The 26,717-nt window shown below is 46.4% G+C and overlaps 1 protein-coding gene across 1 annotated transcript in view; it reads left to right on the plus strand.

Annotated features, from left to right (window-relative positions):
• The window catches only part of CACNA1A (calcium voltage-gated channel subunit alpha1 A), a 298,241-nt gene that overhangs the window by 39,422 nt on the left and 232,102 nt on the right, over positions 1-26,717 (plus strand). Inside the window, exons 2-3 of the mRNA XM_064381775.1 lie at positions 8,765-8,871; positions 11,451-11,590. Of these exons, the coding sequence (XP_064237845.1) occupies positions 8,765-8,871; positions 11,451-11,590 (247 nt within the window). The remainder of the gene's footprint in view (positions 1-8,764; positions 8,872-11,450; positions 11,591-26,717) is intronic.

Consider the following 26,717-nt stretch of genomic DNA (forward strand, 5'->3'; position numbering starts at 1 on the left):
GGTAGGCAGATCACGAGGTCAGGAGATCAAGATCATCCTGGCCAATGTGGTAAAACCCTGTCTCTACTAAAAATACAAAAATTAACTGGGCTTGGTAGCACATGCCTGTAATCCCAGCAACTCGGGAGGCTGAGGCAGGAGAATCGCTGGAACTGGGGAGGCGGAGGTTGCAGTGGGCTGAGATCGTGCCACTGCACTGGAGTCTGGGTGACAGAGCAAGACTCCATCTAAAGAAGAAAAAACATTTATTGCATGATTATAGTGAGAAGAATTGTATCCTATGTTTTTATAAGCACATTGTTTCCTTTTTTAAAAAGATATTTATTTATTTATTTAAAGAAATATGGTCTTGCTCTGTTACCCAGACCTCAGTGCCATGGTATGATCACAGCTCACTGCAGCCTCAAACTCCTGGGTTCAAGCAATCTTCATGCCTCAGTCTCTTGAGTAGCTAGGACCACAGACATGTGCCAAAATGCCTGGCTAGTTTTCTTATTTTTAAATATGTTTTTGTAGAGACAGGATTTAGTTGTGTTAACCAGGTTGGCCTCAAACTCCTGGCCTCAAGCGATCCTCTGCCTTGGCCTCTGAAAGGGCTGAGATGATAGGCATCAGCCACTGCATTTGGCCCACATTAAATTTTCCAGTCATCACAGAAACCAAAGTAAACTATGAAACACTCACTTTTATTGAGCACTTACTATATGCAGGGCCCTGTAATAGATTATTGTTATTGTATATATCAACTCATTCCATTCTCACACAACCTATGAGGTAGGTGCTATTTTCTCCCTTTTATATATGATGAAACTGAGGCTCAGAGAAGAAAACTGCCTTGCCTAAGGTCAAAGCCACGTCTGATCCCCAATCCTTTCAACTCCTCTGCACTACTATTTTTTAATGTACATATTGCCAATTTCCGAAGCAGAAGCACCATTTAGCAGCCCGAAGTAGACTTCTCATTTGAGAACCAAAGTGTTGGACCTTCTTGTTTAATATGAAAAAAACAAATGACACACAAACCTACTTGATATTCGGTTTTTAATTTTCTCTTCATTTGATTTTCCTGATGACATGATTAATCTTTTTCTTCTCTACCCTGTATGTGAAATGTAGGTCTTTGCCGATGTCTCAGAGAGTGTTAATAGTTGATGCTGGGTTTGTTTTTCTCTCCCCGGGCCTTCCTGTCCCTGGTTGCTAGCGAAATGAAACGTGTGCTTCTTTGCCGCTGGCCGTGGTGCTGAAAACATCCCGGGCAGCGCTAGGGTTGCCCTTGCTAGCACGCCATCCCTGCTAAGAGTCTTAGGCTGATCAGCGGGTGGAGAGATCTTTTCCGTGCTTCATTTTGGTTAGTACTGTGTGTTGAAGAGTTTGAAGCCCACGTCTGAGAACTGGAGACTGTGTGGATTACTGGAAGTTGAAATAGTCATGAATAATTCCTACTTGAGATGGGCTTATGAGGGTGTGGACTAGCACTCAATGCTTGGCCTTTGCTAAATTGTGGCAATTGGTTGGGACTTGAGTGGGGTGTAACCCATTTGGTCTAATCCATATGGTTAGGGCTTCAAGTGCACCAGCACTCCACTTTTTAAATGAAGGCAAAACCATCCACCTGCTAACCAGGATAGCTCCTGAGTGGTCTTTGTGAACCACCAGCTTAAAAGCGTAGATTGTGGGCTGGGCACGGTGGCCCATACCTGTAATCCCAGCACTTTGAAAGGCCAAGGCAAGAGGATTGCTTGAGCCCAGGAGTTCAAGACCAGCCTGGGCAACATGGTGAGACCCTTATCTCTACAAAAATGTTAAAAATTAGCCAGGTATGCTGATGCACGTATAGTCCCAGCTACTCAGGAGGCTGAAGTGGGCAGATGACTTGAGCCTGAGAGGTCAAGGCTGCAGTGAGCTGTGATCATGTCACTGCATGTCACCCTGGGCAACAGAGCAAGACCCTGACTCCAAACTAGCAAAAGGCATAAACTTTAGAGTTGGGCAGATATGGGTGTGAGCCCCAGCTCTGCCAATACATCCTTTGTGACCTTGAGCAATGTGTTTAATCTCTCTGAGCCTGAATTTTCTTATCTGGAAAATGGGACTTACCACAGAACCCACCTTGTAGAAATGTTGCAAGGAATTAACTGAAACAAAGTGCTTACCACAGTACCCGCCCAAAGGAGCACTTGGAAACAAGGCCGCTGTAATTATGGTTGCTATGCTTGTGAATGGCCCCATAATAGTTTATCATATTGCAGAGTTAAATTGGGGCATGTGTTTAGTGGAGCAAGGAATATGTCTTAAACCATGTATCTAGAGTCTTGGAATCCCCCACTCTTTTCCTGGTGATTGTGATGAGCATGGAACTAACATGAAAATAAGGTCTGCTTGGCTTCTTCCCACAAGCCCAATGACCTGGTTGACTGCTACAAGCATCTGTTTCTTTAGAACCCACTCATCAGCAGCCCCCGTAGTGGAGACAAGGTCATCATGAGTTGACAAATCTCATTTGATTTTCACACCGACCACAGGAGGTTTGAAATAAGCTGAGGGTGAAGGGCACCACAGAGAGAGAGCACCACAAAGGTCTTGCTAAGGGGTGGGAACTGTCAGCCATGCCCACTTTGAGAATTTTCTTTGATGTTATGAATCCCAAGACCAAGGTCCTGTTCGCAGGTGCAAGCCCTCCTTCTTCCCTATGCAGAATCGTTAGTCTTTTCCAGGGTTACATACAGCCTCTCTCTGGGGCCTCTGCAGGTCCTGATCAATTTCGTTGTGTGTAGAGTTCTGTGTCTCCTCACCTGCCTGCAGGGCTGTCTGCTGTTCTGACTTCTGAGAGCCATTTCTGGAGCCAGCTTTTCCTCCCATCAGGGATGCTTCTCTTCTTTCAGCCCCCGCCCCCCTTTGGCCTCCTAGGATGGCTGATTTTTCTGGATCCCGCTGACACAGGTGCTTTCTCTCCGAGCCAATCAGGGAGCAAATAGGCTCAGCTCAGCTAACAGAGGCATTGCTCACCGCAGCTGTGAGTTAGAACTCAGGCTTTCTAAATCGGGAGGATCAGGCATGACTTAAGGTTGGGCTGAGAAAGCCTCACCTCCCCCCAGCTCGACTACCCAATGCAACCTTTGACTTCTGCCTAGGGCGAGGCGTCTCTTACCATGCCATGAACTCGGCGGCCCATCTTTCTTTCATCTGGGCACCAAGTACATCATTGTATATTTCAGGGGGTTTCATTGTGTCCTTAACATGCTCATGGAGACTTGGCCTGAAATGAAGTCAGGGGAAAGATGTAGGCAGCAGGACCCAGGCCCCCTTCCTTCATTTCCTCCACTGGTGATTTTTGTTTTGTTTTGGTTTGGTTTTGAGGTGGAGTTTCGATCTTGTTGCCCAGACTGGAGTAAAATGGCACGATCTCAGCTCACTGCAACCCCCACCTCCCAGGTTCAAGCTATTCTCCTGCCTCAGCCTCCCAAGTAGCTGGGATTACAGGTGTCTGCCACCACACCCAGCTAATTTTTGTATTTTTAGTAGAGATGGGGTTTCACCATGTTGGCCAGGCTGGTCTTGAACTCCTGACCTCAGGTGATCCACCCACCTCGGCCTCCCAAAGTGCTGCTATTACAGGCATGAGCCACCGTGCCAGGACCTTCCACCGGTGTTTTGTTGGTGGTGGTGGTTTTCTTTTGAGCATCAACTGTATAATGAATGCTCTCCTGGGCACAGAGGATGAAGCAATGAACAAGGTAGACACAAAATCCCCACGTACATAGAGTGTGCAATCTCGTGGGAGAGACAGGGAACAAGATAAAGAAAAAATAGCAGATGCTTGACTGGGGATCGGAACTAAAGAAAGAAAAAAATAATAAGCAGGCCAAGGGGGTTGACGGATGTGACCTTTGAGGAAAGGCCTAAAGGAAATGAGGGAGGGACTCATGTAGATGTCTGAGGAAAGAGCATTCCAGGAGAATGAACAGCAGGTGTAAAGGCCCTGGGGTAGAAATGTGCCTGGGGAGTTTGGGGAATAAACAGGAGGCCAGTGTAGCTGGAGCTGAGTGACTAAAGGGGAGATGAGAGGAGGGAAGTAATGAAAGCAGGCCATGCACCTTGCTAGTGCTGGGAAGACTTTGTTTTTGCTTTTGAGTGAGATGGGATCCATGGGAAGGCTTTGAATACTTCCACATGCATTAAGCTGACATTTTCTTTTCTGCTTTTGTCTCATTCCAACATTGCTCTTACTTCCTCAAAATCTTGGGTTTCTTCTCAGGCTCTTTACCCAAGTGGGAGCAGAAAGCTGGTATCCAGGGCTCTTAAATTCTCCTCCTGGGGTCAGAACATGGAGGAGAAAGAGGAACCCCCACCTCTTTCTGGATGACTCAAAACCCTAATTACCTGAGCTCCTCCTCCTACCCCTGAAATAGAGGCACTTAGCACTTCCTAAACTTCCCTGCTCACACAAATCCCCTGGCGATCTTTTAAAATGCAGATTCTGACTCAGCAGGTGGAAGCAGGGCCTGAGGCTGCCTTCCTAACAGAACAGGTGCTGGTTCTGGGACCACACTTTGAGTAGCAAGGGTCTAAGGTCATTGCTGCAGATTTCCATTTGGGGCATGTCTGTGGACATTTGCCGGGGTGTGGGTGCACAGAGAAGGGAATGATGTTGGAGAAGCAGTGTGAGTATCTGTATTTGACAAGAAGTAAGAAAATGAAGCAGGATGGGAGAGAAGAACCTCTTTCTTTTTGTCTACATGATAAGGCTTCATTGCTACACCCAGAGAGCCCTGGGTCTGAAATCCAGGTGATACTGGCCAATTGAAACCCTGATAATGCAGCCCATAAAAGTGCTGCATGCTGCATGCTGCATGCTGCATGCTGGCCTTCTGGGACTCTTCCTGGAACCTTCAGTGCCAGAGCTGATGCAAAGGAAGTCACATCCCTGCCATTGAGGGGCAGGAGGCCAGGGGACCGGAGGAGTGGGATGGAAGTTGCGCATGTAAGGAGGCTGACTTGGCAGGGAGAGGAAGCGAAGTCAGCTTCAAATCACAGCGAGAGGAGACCGGGGAAGGGCTTGGTATTTCTGCTCTGTGTACAAATATTGTCTCTTATTTTCCGGGCTGCAGGGTGAGGCAGAGTGGAGTATTTGTGCAACACAGCCCAGCTTTGTTCTCTGGGCTCCTAACGCCTGTCAGCTCGGAGGCAGAAAGCCAATCAGAGACTATCGTCGGCAAGGCCGGCTTTTGTTGGCTCTCCAAATTGCCCTGAGTCTCATATTTTGCTTTTCAGAGTGTGCGTGGAGCTTGCCTTCAACTGCTTTCAGCTGGAGGCAAAGGCTGAAGCTGGTGACAAAAGGAAGCCTGGTTTTCCTGGCTTTCCGAGACTTTTACTGAGGGGCTTTCTGTTTCAGACTCTGTTTTCCCAGGTGGAAAGCAGGTTTCGCTCTCCCTCCAGCCTGGAAGGGATGGTTTTACGGCGCCTCCAAAATACCAAACCTAACTCCAAGACAGAAGGGGAGACTGAAAGCAGTTAATTTTCCAAAGGATAGAGCTAGGAGGAGGGGAGGGGTTTAACACGGTCAAGTTGCCCAAGAAACACTGATTGCTATCTACAGAACACGGGATTTCAGTGCCCCCAGGGGACACTCAGCAGGGTTTAGAGACCACTTAAGGTTGTCATCACTGGACTGGAGGGGATGCTACTGGCATCTAACACGCAGAGGCTGGGGATACTGTTGAATGTGCTACAGTGCCCAGACAGCCCCACCAAGGAGAATGATTCAGCCCCAAACCTAGTGCCGAGGTTGCTCTGGAGGACCAACACCCTGTGGCTTTTTCACTCAAGCAGCCGCTTCTCCAGTGTCTACACGTCCTTCTCAGAGATTGCCAGATCTGTATACAGAGCCTGTTGGCGTGGGACACTTCTGAGGGGCCTGGCAGGGGGACAGGGGACTTTCCCATTCACCAGCTGATCAGCAGGTCGGGAGCTAATATGAAATAAATAAGATAGACCCTCCCCACCTGCCCTGCAGATCCTCTGGTGGAAACAAGGGCCAGAGGCCTCCTCAACCCAGATGAGAGTTCCCTGGATGCAGGGAGGAGGTTGCCTGTGCAAACTGGAGAGAATGCAAATGGGGTATCTAGAGAGAAGCACGTGGACCACCCCTCTCCTGACTTGAAAGAGCAGATTCTCAGAGGTCTGCTCTGACTACTGTATTTTTTTTATTGAGGTAAAATTCATATAACACAACCATTTTAAAATGGCATTTAGGGCTGGGCACAGTGGCTCATGGCTGCAATCACAGCACTTTGAGAGGCTGAGGCAGGAAGATCACTTGAGCCCAGGAGTTCAAGACCAGCCTGGGCAACAAAGTAAGACTCTGTCTCAAAAAAAAAAAGGCACACATGGTGGTGTGCACCTGTAGTCCCAGCTACTCAGGAGGCTGAGGCAGGAGGATTGTATGAGCCTAGGAACTCAAGGCTGCAGTGAGCTATGATCATGCTACTGTACTCCAGCCTAGATGACAGAGCAAGATCCTGTTTCTTTAAAAAAAGAAAGAACGAAAAGAAAAGAAAGATAGGTATTTAGTACATTCACATTGTTGTGTAACTATCACCTTTATCTAGTTCTAATACATTAAGCAGTAATTCCCATTTCCCTTCCCATTCCCCAGGAACCACGAATCTGCTGTCTGTCTCTGGATTTGCCTATTCCAGACATTTTACATACATGGAATTATACAATATGTGGTCTTTTGTGTCTAGCTCCTTTCACTTGGCGTAATGTTCCAAGGTTCATTCCTGTTGTGACGTGTATCAGTACTTCATTCCTTTTTATGGCTGAATACTATTCCATTCTATAGGTAAACCACGTTTTGTTTATTTATCCATTGATGAAATTGAGGTGGTTTCACCTTTCGGCTGTTGTGACTAGTGCTGCTGTGAACATTTGTGTTGGTTGGAGTGCCTGTCTTACAATCCTTGTGTGTTTATACTTTGGAGTGGAGTTACTGTGTCACATGGTAATTCTGTGCTTAACTTTTTGCAGAACCAACAAACGGTTTTCTACAGCAGTTGCCCTGGTATTTTGTTGTGGCTGGTGGTGGTGGTGGGTTTTGAGACAGGGTCTCGCTCCCGTTGCCCAGGGCGGAGTGCAGTGGTACAGTCATGGCTCACTGCAGCCTCAGCCTCCTAGGGCTTAAGCAATCCTCTCACCTCAGCCTCCCAAGCAGCTGGCACTACAGGCCTGCGCCACCATGCCCAGCTAATTTTTTGTAATTTTTGTAGAGACAGAGTCTCACTTTGTTGCCTAGGCTGGTCTCGGACTCCTGGGCTCAAGTAATCCTCCTCCCTTGGCCTCCCAAGGTGCTGGGATTGCAGACGTGAGCCACCGCACCTGGCCAGCTACACTCTTATATTCCCCCCAGCATGAGAGTTTCAGTTTCTTCACGTCTTCACCAACACTTGTTTGTTTGTTTGTTGTTTTAGCCATCCTAGTGGGTGTGAAGCAGCATCCCACTGGGGTTTTATTTGCATTTCCCTGATCACTAATACACTCATCTACTTACTGGCCATTTGACTGTCGTCTTTGGAGAAACATCTATTCCAGCCCCCTGCCCATTTTTCAATTGGGTGATGTTTCTGTTGTTGTGTTGTAAATGTTCTTTATATATTCCCCGTACTAGACCCTTATCAGATACATGATTTGCAAAGAGCTTCCCCCATTCTGTTACTTGTCTTTTAACTTTCTTGATAATGTTCTTTGAGGCACGAAAGGTTTAAATGTTGATGAAGCCTAGTGTGTCTGATTTTTTCTGTGGCTCATGCATTAGGTGTCACATCTGATCACAGTGTTTTATTTGTTATTTTAATTATTTTTGAGATGGAGTCTCACTCTGTTGCTCAGGCTGGAGTGCAATGGCATGATCTCAGCTCACTGCAACCTCCATCTCCCAGGTTTAAGCGATTCTCCTGCCTCAGCCCCCCAAGTAGCTGGGACTACAGGTGTGCACCACCATGCTGGGCTCGTTTTTGTATTTTTCTTAGAGACAGGGTTTCACCATGTTGGCCAGGCTGGTCTCGAAGTCCTGACCTCAAGCGATCCCCCTGCCTTGGCCTCTATTTGTCTATTTTTAATTTATCATTGATTGATTGACTGATTGAGACAGGGCCTCCTTCTGTCACCCAGGCTGGAGTGCAGTGGTACAGTCATTGCTCACTGCAGCCTTGACCTCCTCAGCTCAAGCCATTCTCTCACTACAGCCTTCCAAGTAGCTGGGACCACAGGTGTCTGCCATCAAGCCGGGCTCTGCCACTATATTTTAAATTGCAGCCCTGTCCCCTTCCACTGTCTGTACCCGTCACCATCTTCCTACATACATAGAATATGTGATGTACTATATGCAGGTGTAACACAGTATATGCATCACATAGTATACATGATGTAGTTATTTATTTGCTTCTCTTGTCTGCTTTGCTCTCAGCCGTGTCCTAGCCCAGAAGAGAGTCTGGCACACAGCAGGTACTGAGTGAATATGTGTTCAATGAATATTGCAGGCGAGATAGAAGCTGAATATCCACATTTCCCTTTAGATGTCACCTGCTCTGGGTTTGGGATCTGAAGGGATTTACTCCGGACAGGAGAACTGAATAATTCCACCTGTGCTGATGCGGGTTGGGAGGACCTAGAGGGCTTGAGATCTTTCCACTGGGGTCAGTGGGGGTGGGTGTCCTCCACACACCCTTTCTTTCTTTGAACAAGATTATTCCTTAATTCCTCGATACTCCCTTTGAATACATGATTTTAGCCACCATCATAGCGAATTGCATCGTTCTCGCACTGGAGCAGCATCTGCCTGATGACGACAAGACCCCGATGTCTGAACGGCTGGTGAGTGATATCTTTTCTTGGGGGCTTCTCCTTAGCTCTAGCAGGCCATTGATTTTTGGGGGAGTAGAGCAGGGCACAGAGGAGGCTCTCAGTCCTGGAGCCCAGAGCCAGGGCATGGGAAGCCTAAATTTCTTTATTATTTTTTCTCAAAACAGAGTCTCGCTCTGTCACCCAGGCTGGAGTGCAGGGGCTTGATTGTAGCTCACTGCAGCCTCCACCTCCTAGGCTCAAGTCATCCTCCCACCATAGCCTCCTGAGTAGCGGGGACTACAGACACTACCACACCCAGCTGATTTTCTTATTTTTATCTTTTTTGTAGCGATGGGGGTCTCACTAGGTTGCTTAGGCTGGTCTCAAACTCCTGGGCTCAAGCCATCCTCCCACCTCAGCCTCCCAAAGTGCTGGGATTACAGGCATCAGCTGCTGTGTGCAGTCAATGTCATGACCACCAATGATACAGGGGAGGAAAAAAACACCCTCACCACCTAGCAGATCTGGTGTCAACAGGGAGAGACACAGGTGACAAGTGGTCACATGGTCCCTGAAAAATCCTATTCCAAACATGATTCTCGTGAAAAATGTTGACTACACCCCAAAAGAGTGATAACAGAGCACAGTGAGTGCCCCCACGAACCCATCCCCCAGATTCAACTTCTTCTGTCCTTTTCCTTTCCTTGCGTTTTTTTTGGTAGATGTATTTTCAGGCACATCCCAAATTCACCATGCACACTTAAGTCTATGTCATTAAAAAAGTGGGTGTTTTCTAGCAGGGCGTGGTGCCTCACGCCTGTAGTCCCAGCACTTTGGGAGGCCAAGGCAGGCTGATCATTCGAGGTTAGGAGTTCGAGGTCAGCCTGGCTGATGTAGTAAAACCCCGTCTCTACTAAAAAATATAAAAATTAGCCGGGCGTAGTGGTGAGCACCTGTAATCCCAGCTACTTGGGAGGCTGAGGCAGGAGAATCACTTGAAACCAGGAGGTGGAGGCTGTAGTGAGCTGAGATCATGCCACTGCACTCCAGCCTGGGCAATGAGCAAGCCGTCTTAAAAAAATAAAAAATAAAAATAAAAAGCATGAATTTTTTTCTTACTTAGACACAGTGATGTTATCACACCCGGCGCAAGGAACAGTGGTTCCTCAGAATCATCTAAGACCCAGTCGGTTTTCAAATTTCCATGATTGTTTTGGCAATATCTTTTTTAAAAAAGGGAGGGAGGGAGGAAGAAACCCCAAAAGGATTTTTCCATGCCCTCCCCCAGGTGCACCACCCTCAAGGAACCTCCATGTGTTCATCTGTCCAGAAGCCCTCTGAATCCTGGCCTTTTTGGGGTTTTATAGAGGCCTCATTACATAAGCGTGATTGATTAAATCATTGACCATTGGTAATCAACTTGACTTTCAGCCCCTCTCTCTCCCAGGGGTTGCAGGGTGGGGCTGAAAATCCCAACCCTCTAATCATGCCTCGGTTTTCCCCGTGACCAGCCCCCATCCTGAAGCTACCTAGAAGCCGCCAGCCACGAGTCAGTCGTTAGCCTACAAAAGTCATCCCTTTGGAGATCCCCAGGACTGTAGGAGCTGTACGTCAGGAAACAGTGTCAAAGACCAAACACATGTTTCACAGTGTCACAGTCTTCTAAAAACTATAACTAGCCTAGCAAACCTATGATTTTTAGACTTTTTCGTTTTCACTTAAAATAAGGCTAAATAAAAAGAGTCCATTGAAAGACTGGTAAGCTAATAGAAATACCAGTGGCAAGCTGATATGAAAAAAAAATCATTGAGGCAGAATGAAATGATTGAAGCTCGAGCAACATTGCTGTAACAGATGGGAAAATGTCCACATAGGGGCTCTGATGGAGCAGAGCTTATAGCTTAATTTCAAATATGATACGTTATCAGCTGGAAGCCAGAACCAGCTGGAGGTTCTGCAGAAGAATGATGGTGAGGACATCAGCCACTTACCAGCCAGTACAGGAGTCCTATTCCAACCCTTTAACAGTCTGAATGGCTGTGTTGGTATATACCAGCCGAGAACCATCCTAAGGGGTCAGATTTCGCAGTGGGTCAATGCATAATCTCCAACCTCAAATCCTTGAATGCTGCACGTGACAAATAAATCCTCTAAACCAATGCTTCCATTAGAACTTTCTGCAGTCATAGAAATGTTCTCCGTCTGCCCTGTCCAATATGATTGCCACTTGAAATGTAGCCAGTGTGACTGCAGAACTGAATTTTTTTATTTTATTGCATTTAAATTAATTTTAATTGAAATAGCCACATGTGGCCTGTACCTGTCATATTGACTAAGGCAGATGCAAGCAAATGATTCTACTTGGCAAAGTGGCATGTGAGGTTGGCCCAAAAGGAATGAAGGAGGAAGGTGTCTTCTCTGAGCGTTGGCTTTGCTTCCAAAAGGCTTTGGACAAGAGAACTCTACAAGAGGCAGTGAGGGGTGGTGAGTGCAGGAGGGTCGGCGGAAGCAAGAGGGTGCTGGGTACTGATTTCTAGGTGGGCTGGTTCCCTGGTCTTGCCAACATTTGCCCAGCCCAAGATGCTGACCTTGCCTTCTCTCCCTTCCAGGATGACACAGAACCATACTTCATTGGGATTTTTTGTTTCGAGGCTGGAATTAAAATCATTGCCCTTGGGTTTGCCTTCCACAAAGGCTCCTACTTGAGGAATGGCTGGAACGTCATGGACTTTGTGGTGGTGCTAACGGGGTAAGTGGCACATGCTGTACTCTTGAGATTTAACTAGCTGAAGGATTATGAGGCTTTTGGTTGGTGTGGTCCAGGCCAGGCTCAGGAAGGCTGAGCCCTTGTGTTCTCCCTCCCCTCATTATGCACCTGCCTCCTCTCTGCCAACCCCCCACATCCATATTTCAGCCATGTATTACAGCAGATGCTTTCTGTTACAATTAAAATAATAGCTCATTATAGTTGGCTGCTTCCAGAGTGCTTTATGGGCATTCTCTAATTTAATCCCTGCAACAACCCAATGAATTAGGAAATATTAATATTCCCATCTGACCACTGCGGAATTGGAAACTCAGAGTATAACTTGCTTAAGGCCACCCAGCAAGTAAGTGATGGAACTGGGATATGAACAGGAGATTATGTGTTCCAGAACTCAAGGTCTTAAATGTTGTACATGCATGGGTCTCTTGCTTTGCTTGAGGATATCTTGCCTTTATTTCAAGTTGGTGAATGTTTTTTGAAAATGTCTGGGTCCAAGGGATTGTGGTTATGATGAAGGAGAAAACCAAGCTAAATAAGGTACAGTCACTGTCTTCAAGGAGTTTTCAGATCCACATATGATGAACCATGGTTGAAATGTGTATACACTTTCCTCTAAGCACCCTGTATAAGGTAGCACTTGCTGGTATGACAAAAGATTCAAAGCTAGGAAATGACTTAAACACAGCAGAAGTTTATTTCTCACTCATAGAAAATTCAAAACTGAGCTGGGTTTGGTGGTGCATGTCTAAAATCTCAGCACTTTGGGAGGCTGACGTGGGAAGATCACTTGAGCCCAGGAGTTCAAGACGAGCCTGGGCAACACAGTGAGACTCCCATCCCTAAAACATAAAATAAAATAAAAATTAGCTAGGCATGGTGGTACATACCTGGGAGAATTGCTTGAGCCCAGGAGTTGGAGGGCATAGTGAGCCATGATCATACCACTGAACTCCAGCCTGGGCAAGAGCTTCTGGGCTCAAGTAGTCCTCCCACCTTGGCCTCCCAAAGTGCTGGGAGCAAGACCCCATCTCAAAAAAAAAAAAAGTCCAGAATAATTGTTCCTAGTTGGCAGGCTGATCTCCTCCAATGACTGAGGGATCCTGGCCCTTGCCATATTGTGGCTCTTCATTGTCGGCCCACCGCATCCGGTAACTCCATGCTTGTCTGTATCAAACCAGGAAAGAGAAATGAGCATAGAAGGTGATACTTGGGAAGGTTTATGAGGTTGGAAGGGGTGTGGCTCATACCTGTTCTGTTTATAGCCTATTGGCCAGAACTTGGTCACATGACCACACATTGCTGCAAGGGAAGCTGGGAAGTGTCAGATTGTGCTTAGAAGAAAAGGGAAATGGATTTGGAAAATGACCCACCAGTCTCTGTCAGGAACTGTAAAGACTTCTATTAGATTCCAGTATGGACGTTACTGTCTGGTACCAATAGCTGGCTCCTCCTCTTCCCACTCTCTGCTCTCCTCTGAGCTAAGTCTGGGCTCTTCTATTCTAAGACCCTTCTTCCCTGGGACACCTTTTTCATAGTAATTATTTACAGAATTGTAGCTCTCGGTGTTTTGTTGCTGCTCCAGGTTCTGTCTCTCTTGGCGGATGTGATGGGTTGCAGCACCCACGCTGTGCTGGCTGGACTCTCGCAATGCAGATTTGTTTCAGAGCAATGTTGCCTCTCACAGAAGGAACTGTGTCACATTGGGATGTTTCTGTAGAGGCCTTCAGATGTCTGTGATCTGTTGTAAGGACTCGTGGCCAGCTCTCATGGGCTTGGGTGTTCACCAAGGTATCTTTGTTTGCTGTGCTCACAGTTCAGTGGTTTGGAACCCTGGTGGATTCCAAGGACATATTATGGTGCTGGGCACTTTTACTCTACCAGGAAACTTACCTGGAAACAGCCTAGTGGCTAACGTTTTTATTGTTTAAAAAATGTAAAGCTGGGCAGGGTGGTTCATGCCTGTATTCCCAGCACTTTGGGAGGCCAAGGTGGGAGGATTGCTTGAGCCCAGGAGTTTGAGACCAGCCTGGGCAACGTAGCAAGACCATATCTCCTCAAAATAAAAATTAAAAATGTATAAAGCTGGGTACCAATGGCACATGCCTGTAACCCCAGTTACTCAGGAGGCTGAAGAAGGAGATTGCTTGATCCTAGGAGTTTGAGACCATCCTGGGCAACCTAGCAAGATCTCATGCAAAAATAAGTAGAGAATAGTAAAGCAAACACCTGTAACACCTGTGTACATATTCATTTATTCAATGACTGTTTATTGAACACTTCTATGTGCCAGGTCCTGTTCTAGGCTCTGGGACACAGCAGTACACAAAATAGAAAAATCCCCTGTTCTCATGGAGCTGACAGTCTAGTGATGGAGACAAAATTGATGAATGAATCTAGTATGTCAGATGGCAGTGAGGGGTACAGAGAAAAAATAAAGCAGGGGAGGGAAAGGATGTGTTGCAGGCAGGGGTCAGGGGTGCTGGAAGCCAGGGAAGGCTTCACTGGGAAGATGACATCTGGATGAAGACCTAAGGGAGGTGAGTGAGTGAGCCATGAGGATAGCTGGAACAGAGTGTCAGGCAAAGGGAACAGCCAGTGCGAAGGCTCTGAGGCTGGACTATATCTGGCATGTTTGGTCAACAGCAAGAAGGCCTGTGTGGCTAGAGAAAGTGACCAGAAGAATGGGGAGAATTGAGGATAGAGAAGTAATGGAGTAACCCGCCATCAAAACAAAACTTTTCTTTTCTCTTTCCTCCCTTTCCCCCTTTCCCTTTCCCTTCCTTCTGACAGAGTCTCCCTCTGCTGCCCAAGCTAGAGTGCAGTGGTACAATCTCAGCTCACTGCAACCTCTGCATCCTGAGTTCAAGTGATTCTCCTGCCTCGACCTCCCAAGTAGCTTGGATTACAGGGTGTGCCATGACACCTACCTAATTTTTATATTATTAGTAGAGATGGGTTTACACCATGTTGGCTAAGCTGGTCTCGACCTCCTGACCTCAAGTGATCCACCTGCCTCGGCCTCCCAAAGTGCTGGGATTACAGGCGTGAGCCACCGTGCCCAGCAAAGTAAAACCTTTCTAATCCCTGTTTTCTCCCTCCCTAGACCCACTCCTTTCTCTCTCCCATCCAGAGGTACTTTCCTGAATTTTATGTTTATTGTTTCCATGTGTGTGTTTACACTTTATGCTACCTGTTTTACACTTAAAAATGTGTCCAAAACAGCATCAGAATGAGAATAGCTTACACTTTGACTACCTACGTAGATAAGAAATACATGGGCTGGGAATGGTGGCTCACACCTGTCATCCTAGCAATTTAGGAGGCAAAGATGGAAGGATTACTTGAGGCCAGAAGTTTGAGACCAGCCTGGCCAACGTAGTGAAACCCAATCTCTACAAAATGAAATCCAATATAATAAAACAATTAGCTGGACATGGTGGTGTGCTCCTGTAGTCCCAGTACTCAGGAGGCTGAGACGGGAGGATCACTTGAGCCCAGAAGGTCAACGCTGCAGTGAGCTTTGACTGCATTCCAGCTTGGGCAACAGAGCAAGACCCTGTCCCTAAAAAATAATGGTTTTGTTTTGTTTTGTTTAAGAAATAAAGGCTGGGTGTGGTGGCTCACACTTGTAATCCTAGCAGTTTGAGAGGCCAAGGCAGGAAGATTGCTTGAGTCCAGTACCATCCTGGGCAACATGGCGAAACCCCATCTATACAAAAAAAAAAAATGCAATAAGTTACCTAGGCATGATGATGTATACCTGTAGTCCCAGCGACTTGGGAGGCTGAGGTGGGAGGATCACCTGAGCCCAGGAAGTCAAGGCTGCGGTGAGCCGTGATTGTACCACTGCACTCCAGCCTGGGCGATAAAGTAAGACCTTGTGAAAGAAAGAAAGAGAGAAAGAGAGAGGGAGAGAGAAAGACAGGGGGAGAGGGAGAGGGAGAAAGAAAGAGGGAGGGGAGGGGAGGGGAGGGGAGAGGGGAGGGGGGAGGGGAGGAGAGAAGGGAAGAGGGAAGGAAGGAAAAAGAAAAGAAAAAAGAAATATACGGTGCACGGTACTGGTTTTCAAACTTAACATTCCTCTGTAAATGTTTTCTTCTAACCTGACTTTTGTATTCAGCATGAAATAAATGTGATTAAATAGCTCTTATATGTCCATTTTCACGACTGCATAGTATTCTGTGATAGGAGTATGCTGCCGTGTATTTATCCATTTGGATTGTTGCTGGCTTTGGGCTATTTTGAAGCAAACTGTCCCTGCTTTCTCCCGAGTGAGTGTCTCTAGGGCACGTACCCAGGAGTGGAAGTGCTGAGTTGTATACCGTATGCATCCTCAGCCCCACTAGATATTGCCAAATTGCTCTGCAAAGTGGTTGTGCCAATTCATGCTCCCTGGGGGCTGGCTTCTGCTGGCTGGAGCTGGCTTGACCTTGCTGGCAGGAAGGAGCCTTAAAAATCCCTGTGCAGGTTTTAAAAAAACTTTTAAGTTTAGGGGTACCAGTGCAGATCTCTTACATGGGTAAACTTGTGCCGTGGGGGTTTGTCATACAGGTTATTTGATCACCCAGATATTAAGCCTAGTACCTGTTAGTTATTTTTCTTGATCCTCTCCCTCCTCCCGTCCTTCATCCCCCAAAAGGCCCCAGTGTGTGTTGTTCACCTCTGTCTCTGTGTGTCCATGTGTTCTCATCATTTAGCTCCTACTTACAAGTGAGAACACGCAGTATCTGGTTGTCTCTTTCTGCATTAGTGTGTGAAGGATAACGGCTTCCAGCTCCACCATGTCCCTGCAAAGGACATGATCTTGTTCTTTTTCATGGCTGCATAGTATTCCATGGTGTATATGTACCACATTTGCTTTATCCATGGATGGGCTTTGGCAGCCCTGTTTATTTTTTTTCCTTCATAATAACACGGTTATGGAAACACTTAGGGAAACTCATACACTATGAGCACTGTGATAGTTAATATTGAGTGTCAACTTGATCGCCTTGAAGGATGCAAAGTGTTGTTCCTGGGTGTGTCTGTGAGGGTGTTGCCAAAGGAGATGAACGTTTGAGTCAGTGGACCGGGAGAGGCAGGCCCACCCTCAATCTGTGTGGGCACCATCTAATCGGCTGCCAGTGCGGCCAGAATAAAAGCAGGCAGAAGAAGTGGGAAAGAGCAGACTTCCTGAGTCTTCCTGCCTTCATCTTTCCCCCGTGCTGGATGCTTCCTGCCCTGGCATGTCAAACTCCAAGTTCTTTAGACTCCTGGGCTTACACCAGTGGTTTGCCAGGAGCTCTCAGGCCTTTGGCCACAGACTGAAGGCTGACTGTTGGCTTCCCCGCTTTTGGGGATTGAGAGCTTAGACGGATTCACCATTGGCTTTCTTGCTATTCAGACTGCACATGGGCTGTTGTGGGACTTTACCTTGTGACTCTGTGAGTCAGTTCTCCTTAAAAAACTCTCATGTATACATCTATCCTATTAGTTTTGTCCCTCTGGAGTACCCTGACTAATACAGGCACCTGGTGGGTCCCAATAAGTGATCATGGAACTGGAGGCGTCGTTCAGTAGGTCAGTTTGTGAGTTGTAAGTGTCTGTATCTCCCTGCTTAGAACAGGGTGGCCTTTCTTCTCATTTCCTGTCATCTAGTGGAGGAGATTCTAGATTCATTCCTCTAGGGGAGAAGTTCTTCATCTAGAACAGATAGGTCCTAAGGCTGGGAGCTCATAGTTGGGATGAATGAATCCACTGAATTTTTTTTTTTTTTTTGAGACAGAGTTTTGCTCTTGTTGCCCAGGCTGGAGTGCAATGGCATGATCTCAGCTCACCACAATCTCCGCCTCCCGGGTTCAAATGATTCTCCTGCCTCAGCCTCCTGAATAGCTGAGGTTACAGGAATGTGCTACCATGCCTGGCTAATTTTGTATTTTTAGTAGAGACAGAGTTTCTCCATGTTGGTCAGGCTGATCTCAAACTCCCGACCTCAGGTGATCCGCCCATCTCGGCCTCCCAAAGTGCTGGGATTACAGGCATGAGCCGTCATGCGCAGCCCCACCCACTGAAATTTTATGCAAAAAAAAAAAAAATTGTGTGTGCCTATATATATTTTTTCTGGTCTGTAGTATTAGATTCTCAGAGAAACCTGACCCTGTCATGAAGAGCTACTATTCTAGATTGCATTCCTTTCTTATCTCCTTCTCCTTTCTTTTTTAAATTCTTCATGCATTTGTTTCAGTAGCTTTTCTTGCTCTTGTTTCTCTGGTAATCAATTATCCTCATTGTCTGGTGGTTCTGGCTCCTTCAAATCAGGCACATTGCTCAGATTTTATTACTCCAAATTCCAGGGTGCTGTTTACTGTCCTGTTGGGTGATAAGCTAGGAACAGCGAGAAGAAACTAAAAAGTTCTGTATGAGCTGGTGCAGGGGCAAGCCCCTGGAATTCCAGCTACTCGAGAAGCTGAGGTGGGAGGATTCCTTGAGCCCAGGAATTAAAGGCCAGCTTGGGCAACAAAGTGAGATTTTTGTCTGAAAAATTAAAAAAAAATAAATCCAGGCTGGGCACAGTGGCTCATGCCTATATTCCCAGCACTTTGGGAGGCCAAGGCAGGCTGATCACTTGAGGTCAGGAGTTTGAGACCAGCCTGGCCAACATGGAGAAACCCCATCTCTACCAAAAATACGAAAAAAAAAAAAATTAGCCTGGTGTGATGGTGTGGTGTCTGCCTGTAATCCCAGTATCTCAGGAGTCTGAGGCAAGAGAATCACTTGAATCCAGGAGGCAGAGGTTGCAGTGAACTGAAGATTGTGCCACTGCACTCCAGTCTGGGCAACAGAGTGACACTCTGTCTCAAAAAAAAAGAAAATTCACACCAATACACACACACACACACACAAAGACACACATGCACACACATACACATACACACACATAGACGTACACACATACACGCACATGCACACACACACGTACATGCACATGCACGCACACGCACATGCACACATGTACACATACACACAGACGCACATGCATACACATACACGTTCACACATATACATGCACATGCACACACATGTACACACATACACACATGTACATGCACACACACGCACATGCACACACATACACACATGCACACACATATACACACACACACACCATGCAGACCTAGCCTTCTGCTCAATGTCAGTGGTGGAGAAGCACAGTAGACACTTAATTCTATGTTTCAGAGAGGAAGGGACTCAAATATATTAATTTGACATTGAGACAATGATTACTTTAATGAGTACTTTCATTTTTTTTCTTTTTTTTTCTTTTTTTGAGACAGAGTCTCACTCTGTCTTCCAGGCTGGAGTCCAATGACAGAATCTCAGCTCACTGCAGCCTCTGCCTCTCGGGTTCCAGCAGTTCTCCTGCCTCAACCTCCCGAGTAGCTGGTATTACAGGCCTGCACTTCCATGCCTGGCTAATTTTTGTATTTTTAGTAGAGACAGGTTTTCACCATACTGGCCAGGCTGATCTTGAACTCCTGACATCAGGCGATACCCGCACCTCAGCCTCCCAGAGTGCTGGGATTCAGGTGTGAGCCACCATGCCCGGCCTAATGAGTACTTTCTGATTAATCTCTTGTCCTCTCAGATTCCTGAAGCAAACCAAAGTGTTAAAACATCATTCATTTTTTTTGTGGACTGCCAAGGTGTCTGCCTTCTTCTTGGATGAAGTTTGGTGGAAAAGATCTTATCCATGAATATCTATTTGTTCTTTGTAGCTCAGAGCCTCAGAGAAATCCTAACTGTAATTTTGTCAAACTCTTGTGAGGCGTATTTTTATTGTATTTGTGTTCTGATTATGAAACTTAGAATGTATGAGAGAAAGATTTCAGAAGCTTGGCTGTATGTCTGAGATGACAGTGCTTTTACTGTAATGTTCAAATATATATAAATAGCGAAGAGATCAAACACAAATTGTACATGTTAAGAAAAGAGACTGTGAACCTCCCCAGAGAAGGGGGTAAACACAATTGTTCTTTTTTCTTTTTTTATTCACAAGGTTGGCCCTGTACTTGGCACATAATAAATGCTCAGTAAAATAAATGGCTATTAAGCTGGAAAATGGTAACACTTCTAATAATGAGTGTTCTGGGAAATTTACTAAGCTGTTTAAGGAGATGGGACCAGCCCACTCATAGAGATAGTCAGATAGTCCAGAAGTCTATGGCAGATGCCCTGAACATCGGATGATATAAGACAGAGAGAAGTGTGGGTCTTTGCCAGCTCTGACATTTTCTGACTCTGTGAAAACAAACATTCCTTTTTAGAAGGGTCTATAAACTCTCTCAGGCTTTGGGCTGTTTTGTTGAAGATCGGAGGCAAGGAAAAGGTGCACCTGTACAGGGACCAGCAGGGAAAGATGTTGTTTTTTGGTCTTTTTAGCATCATTGAATTTTAAGGCTCCATAGGCTCTGGCTAGTTCAGCCTTTCTGTTCTACTCACAAAGAGGTGAAGTAGTTTGCCCAGAGTCATGCAGACATGGTGGCAAGGGGTATTCTAGAGTAAGAAGATGTCTTCAGGCCGGGCAAGGTGGCTCAAGCCTGTAATCCCAGCACTTTGGGAGGCCGAGGCGGGCAGATCACGAGGTCGAGAGATTGAGACCATACTGGCCAACATGGTGAAACCCCGTCTCCACTAAAAATACAAAAAAATTAGCTGGGCATGGTGACATGCGCCTGTAGTCCCAGCTACCCGGGAGGCTGAGGCAGAAGAATTGCTTGAACCCGGGAGGCGTGTCTTCATGTCACGGAGCCTGGGACCCTGGCTTCGTGGGCAATGGGAGTGGCATAAATGCTTAATATCACCCCTCGGGTTCCGCCACTAGGGCCCAGCTCTCTCTTCCTTCCTCTTGTCCCCTGACTAGCCTGTGGCCTCTTTCCAGAGAATTAGAAAGGGATCCTCAGAGAATAATCCCAGTTACCTCGCTTTGTATTAGATAGTTGAGGAAACCAAGTCTCAGAGCTGTCAGTGTCTTGACCATATACCTCTCATGTCCTCTCTCCTTTTTGATTAATTGAATAAATACATGTAGTTGTGTCTTACCTTCTTTCTTCACCCCTGCCCCATGCAACTTCTCTGAGTTGCCTTCTTATGTAAACAGCATTCCAAAAACAACAACAAAACACAACCAGCATTCTAACTCATGAGACCAACAACAGTTCCTATAAATACCAGCCACATTTTATTTTAATGTCTCTCTGCAGTAATTTCTCCCCTCCACAGATCAGTCATCCTTGGTACCAAAAGGATTCCCCACTGTGACACAAATGCTTTTAGTCATTCTCCATGAGTTATACCATTGAGAGAGCATCGATCTTTTTATTGTTCAAAGCATTTGGTTGTCATGATATTTGCTGGACTGTGTTTCACCAGGAACCACATCACTTCCTAGCAGCAGGAGCTAGTTCCTTCCATCTTCCAACAACACCAGCAGTGACACTGATAATAATGACGTTAGCTGCAATGGTTGTTATTCTTATCATTTATTGAGTATGTACTGTGTGCCAGGGACTACATTAAGGGTTTTTTGTGCGTTATCACATTTAGCCTCACTAGCCTTTGTACAGATGAATCTGAGGCTCAGAGAGGTTAAGCTGTTTGCAAGGGGGTCACACAGCTGGTGAGGGATTGATCTCAACCACTCTGCTAGGACACTTCTCTAAACCTAGGATAACACTGGTCAACCCAGTGTCCTTAGGAATGTAATACCTGGTATTAACAACACTGGCAACACTGATAAACTAAAACTTAGGAGGTGCTTACAACATGATATACTATATACGTACATAGGCACCCACCTATTATCTCAGCACTTTGGGAGGCCAAATCAGAAGGATCACTTGAGCCTAGGAGTTTGAGACCAGCCTGCACAGCATAGCAAGATGCTGTCTCTATAAAAAGTTTATTTTTAAGTTAGCCAGGTGTGGTGGCACATGCCTATAGTCCCAGCTAATGAGGAGGCTGAGGCAGGAGGATTGCTTGAGCCCAGGAATTTGAGACTGCAGTGAACTGTGATCACACCCCTGCACTCCAGCCTGGGTGACAGAGCAAGACTGTCTCTAAAAGTAAATATAGAAATAAAATTCTTAACAACCCTCGAGGTTAAATAAATATTATTATTATTTTTTAAAATAAATATTATTATCCCCATTTACAAATGGAGCAATTGAGGCTCAACGACACTAAATACCTACTGTTTTAGTCTGTTTTCTGTTGCTTAGAACACCTGAAACTGAATAATTTATAAAGAAAAGCAATTTTTTTTTACAGTTATGAAGACTGGGAAGTTCAAAGTCAAGGCTGCATGACCTACAATGCACACATACCACTGCACTCCACCCTGGGTGACAGTGAGACCCTGTGTCAAAAAATAATAATATAAAACACATTTCAACATGAGTTTTGGAAGGTATGAAATATTCAAACCAGAACATCTCTCTCATAAGCGTTGGACCCAGGATTTGAACTAAGGCAGATCTGGATCTAGAAACCATTTTCTTGAATTCTACGCTATTTCCCTAAGGTCAGGTTTGCCAAGGAAAATGAACTTGAGAATTTGAATAGAGCTCTCTGGGCATGGAAAGTCCTTCCCCTCGCGGATCTTGGGTTCCAGTATGGCTGGGAGAAAATAGGAGCAGAAGAGCTTTCAAGAAATGAGAGATTGGCCTACCTCCATGGTTAAGACCTTGACTTCAGAGTCAGAGGAAGCTCTTTCCTCTATGACACTGAGAATATGAGTTGAGCTCACTCAGCCTCAGTGTTCTCACCTGGAAAAAAAGAGTAAAACTAGTGTCTACCTCCTAGGGTTTGCATCACACATGACAGTTGGTGAACTGAAGGAACAAAACCTAAATTCTTTTTGTGGGGTTGGGGGGCATGTGGTAGATGCTACAAATTCTCCATGCCTTATTTACCTAGCGTATCTCTAAGTTCAGCTGCAGCTTCAGTGGTCAGTTCCTATGCAAGCTAACCTCTTGGTACGCTCCCATCTCTCTACATCTCTGTTGGAGGGCCATCTCTGGCATCATAGAGTTTGCTCAGCCCCCACACGAGATGCGTAACAACCTCGGGAGCATCCCTCAACCAGTAAGCTAGAATTTGGTGTATAAACACCCTGGCTTCCCCTTTGCTCAGTGGGAAAACCTGGAATTATGTTATACAGCATCACAGAGGCTCCTCAGTAAATTTGAATCCTAGTGGTTCACCATAAAACCTATTAACTAGTGCCCCCTTTCCCAATCTCTCTATTCCTCATTCCTCCCTTGTAATTCCTTATCTCCCAAATTAACCACTGGACCCCAGTTCTTGCCTTGGAGTCTGCTTTCAGAAGACTCCACGCAAACTCAAGGAGCAAACGTTGGAGGCTTAGTGGGTTACAGGTTTCAGCACCCTGGACAGCTCTCAGCACACCGTATTGTGCTGAAATGTTCTCTTCCCTCCTTCTGCCTCCAGCTGGGGTGGAGAGGGACTGAGCGAAGACCAGATGGCCAGGTGACCTTGCTCCATACTGAGCTTCTTGGCCATTTTCCCTGTGGGGCTAGAGAAGACCTTGCTATCCATCTCTCTGAAGGTTTGGGGGCCGACTGAGGTCTTGTTCTCTTGAATTGCTATGACAAATGCCAGCCTGCCTCCAAGGGGCATCTGTCCACTGCCTCTACAGTTTGCATCCCTAATGAGTCCTCTCCTCTCACCAGGGCAGGGAGGCGGCTGCCTGGCGGGCCGCTTGAGGCCAGGAGGCCAAGCTCGCGCCACCACACTAACAACAAAGTGAGACTCTTTTTTTCTTTTCTTTTTTTCTTGGGACAGGGTCTCACCTGTTGCCCAAGCTGGAGTGCAGTGGCACGATCTCGGCTCACTGAAGGCCTCACCTCCCGGGTTCAAGCACTCCCACCTCAGCCTCCCAAGTAGCTGGGATTACAGTCGCGCACCACCACGCCTGGCTAATTTTTTCATTTTTAGTAGAGACGGGGTTTCACCATGTTGGTCAGGCGGATCTCAAACTCCTGACCTCAGTGACCCACCTGCCTTGGCCTCCCAAAGTGCTGGGATTACAGGCATGAGCCACCATACCTGGCAAACAGAATGAGACTGTCTAAAAAAAATAATTTTTTAATGTTCTTTTGCAACCCAGCTGCTTCTTATGTAGGCATCTCTAAATGAGGACAGCCAGTCTACACAGATGTGTAAGGAAGCATAGTGGTTAAGACTTGGACTTTGGGGTTAGCGTAGATTCCCAACCTGACTTCACTGTTTCCAAGTTGTGTGACCTTGAGCAAGTTACTGCACCTCCCTGAATCTTCCATGTCTTCATCTCAAAAATGATAGTAACATTCCCGGACTTGGCGGGGCACAGTGGCTGACGCTTGTAATCCCAACACCTTGGGAAGCTGAGGAGGGCGGATTGCTTGAACTCAGGACTTTGAGGCCATTCTGGGCAACATGGTGAAACTTCATCTCTACAAAAACAAAACAAATTGAAAATTATCTGGGTGTGATAGTGTGTGCCTGCAATCCCAGCTACTCAGGAGGCTGAGGTGGGAGAGTCACTTGAGCCCAGGAGGTTGAGGCTGCAGTGAGCTCTGATTGCACCACTGCAGTCCACCTGGGCAACAGAGTGAGACCCTGTCTCAAACAAACACACAAAACAACAACAGCAACAACAAAATACTCCTACCTTATGGAGTTGTTTTCATGGTTCCTTGAGTTAATGTCTGACACATGCTGGGCTGGGTTTATGGATTTTATTTATCCATGGGCACTCTGAAGAAGGAGAAAGTGATATAGTCCATTGGACCTCAGCTTCCTCATCTGTGGAATGGGAATAATAATTGCACCTACCTGCAAAGATCAAAGTCAATGAGATACATATAAGGCATTTAGAACAGAAACTGGCACAGAAGAAGTACTCAATTATATTAGCTTCTGCAAGACTAATAACTATAATTATAATGATAATAATTATTACTACTTCTCCAGGCCCAGTTCCATAGGCCACTTAGTTACCTGTAGAGAACATTTGTTGTTATTAGTTGGGTTCCCAATATCTGACCTTCCTTTCCAATTTAGGGAGAATCCTCCCCTTTGTATATAGTACTGCTGGTTCATGGGACCCACACTCACTTATAAGTTGAAGGTGAAAGGGATCCATCCTCTCCCATCCCCTGTTAGTCAGGGCATGTGATTTAAACTCAGCCAGGGCCAGGCACAGGGGCTCACACCCGTAATCCCAGCCCTTTGGGATGCCAACACAGGAGGATAGCTTGAGCCAAACCCAGAAGTTGGAGACCAGATTGGGCAACATAGTGAGACCCCTATTTCTAAAAAAAAAAATTTTTTTAATTAACTGGGGGTGGTAGCACAGGTTTGTAGTCCCAGCTACTCAGGAGGCTGAGGCAGGAGGATTGCTTGAGCCCAGGAGGTCAAGGCTGCAGTGAACTATAATAGTGCCACTGTACTCCAGCCCAGGCTGGGCAACAGAGCAAGACCCTGTCTCAAAAAAACAAACCAACAAAAAAACTCAACCAGTCACGTGTTTTCCTACCCAGGAGTTTGAAAATGGACCGAGTGATCCAAATGTGATGGTCGGGATTTTTTCATGGCAGCCTGCTGCAGGAGGAGGTCAGGCTGGCAACGTTGTTCCTGCCCATTTTCCAGACCCCCTCTTCTGGTCCCCTGTTGATCATCTGAGCTTCCTAAAAATCCCTTTTATGCCTAAGATAGCCGGTCAGTGTTTGGTTTTACAATTGAGAACCCACACTGACCCTGAGACAGAGATCTGAGGGCAAGTGGTTTGTTTGGCAATACCAGGAAATGGGAACAGGACAGTAAGAAGGGAAAGAGAAAGCTGGGCGTGGTGGCTCACGCCTGTAATCTCAGCAGTTTGGGAGGCCGAGGCGGGCAGATCACCTGAGGTCAGCAGTTCGAGACCAGCCTGGCCAACATGGTGAAACCCCATCTCTCCTCAAAATACAAAAGTTATGGGGTACAGCAACATGCACCTGTAATCCCAGCTACTCGGGAGGCTGAGGCATGAGACTTGCTTGAACCTGGGAGGCAGAGGTTGCAGTGAGCCGAGACGGTGCCACTGCACTCCAGCCTGAGCAACAGAACAAAACTCTGTATCAAAAAAAAAAAAAAAGTAACCCATAAATGTTGCATTTGCAGATGAGTGACAGCTGTGGGCAACTAGTGCTTAAGCCATCTGGGGAACTTTGGGAGGTTGTGAACATGCCTTTCAAAGCCAGCCGACCTGAACAAGGAAGGTGGGATGGGGGTATCCTTCTGGGGACATGAGCTCGCCTTCTGGGAATCCTTCTGGGTACATGGGCTCTTGTGGCTTTCCCGGAATTTGGACTAAGCATGTTTTTGTGGCAAGAATGTCATATGTGTCGGCAGTGAGCGGTGCAGGCGGGGTACGGACACAGCACCGACAGTGGGTGCCTCATCACTGCACTCATCTCACCCTGCCCTGAATTGTAATTTAATTGCCTCAGCTTCCTGGTGAAGCATTTGGAGGGTCTGTTCATCTCAGCAACAAAAAGGAAGTAAGTTTCACCCTATTAACCCCAAATAGGAAGTGCAACCAACGAACTGCTGTATACGGAAGGGATAAATGAGGGGCAACTGGAAGCCCAGCCCTAGTCCTTTACGAAGTTTCGTCTCCATTGATGTTCTGGAGATGAAGAATTTGCTCTCCTTCTTAACTCTGTGGATTGCAGGGTTTCTGTGCAGGGAGGAGCAGATATCAGAGTGCATTAAAGGCATGGAAGTTCAAAACAGAAGAGGCAAGTGGGATCCAGGACCTGGGAGTGGGGATGCATTAGTAACATTTTGTATCGTCTTTGGCTGGGGATGATGAGTAAAGTTTGTTTCAGAAAGAGGAATGAGCAAACCAGGTTTGCCTCATTGTGAAGTGATAACTGCATCAGCTGGATAACCTTGACGTTGGAGATGGCACAGCATCCTGTGTGTTCACGCCTGAAAAAGGAAGAAGTGTGGTTCCTAAATTCCTATTGTGGAGTCATGCATGGTTCAGACCTGAGGAAACATTTGAAGGATGTATTAGGAGTGCGTT

This window comes from Aotus nancymaae, unplaced genomic scaffold (genome assembly GCF_030222135.1).
Source record: "Aotus nancymaae isolate 86718 unplaced genomic scaffold, 86718_ANA_hifiasm-v0.15.2.pri h1tg000028l, whole genome shotgun sequence".
In the NCBI taxonomy this organism is placed as follows: domain Eukaryota; kingdom Metazoa; phylum Chordata; class Mammalia; order Primates; family Aotidae; genus Aotus; species Aotus nancymaae.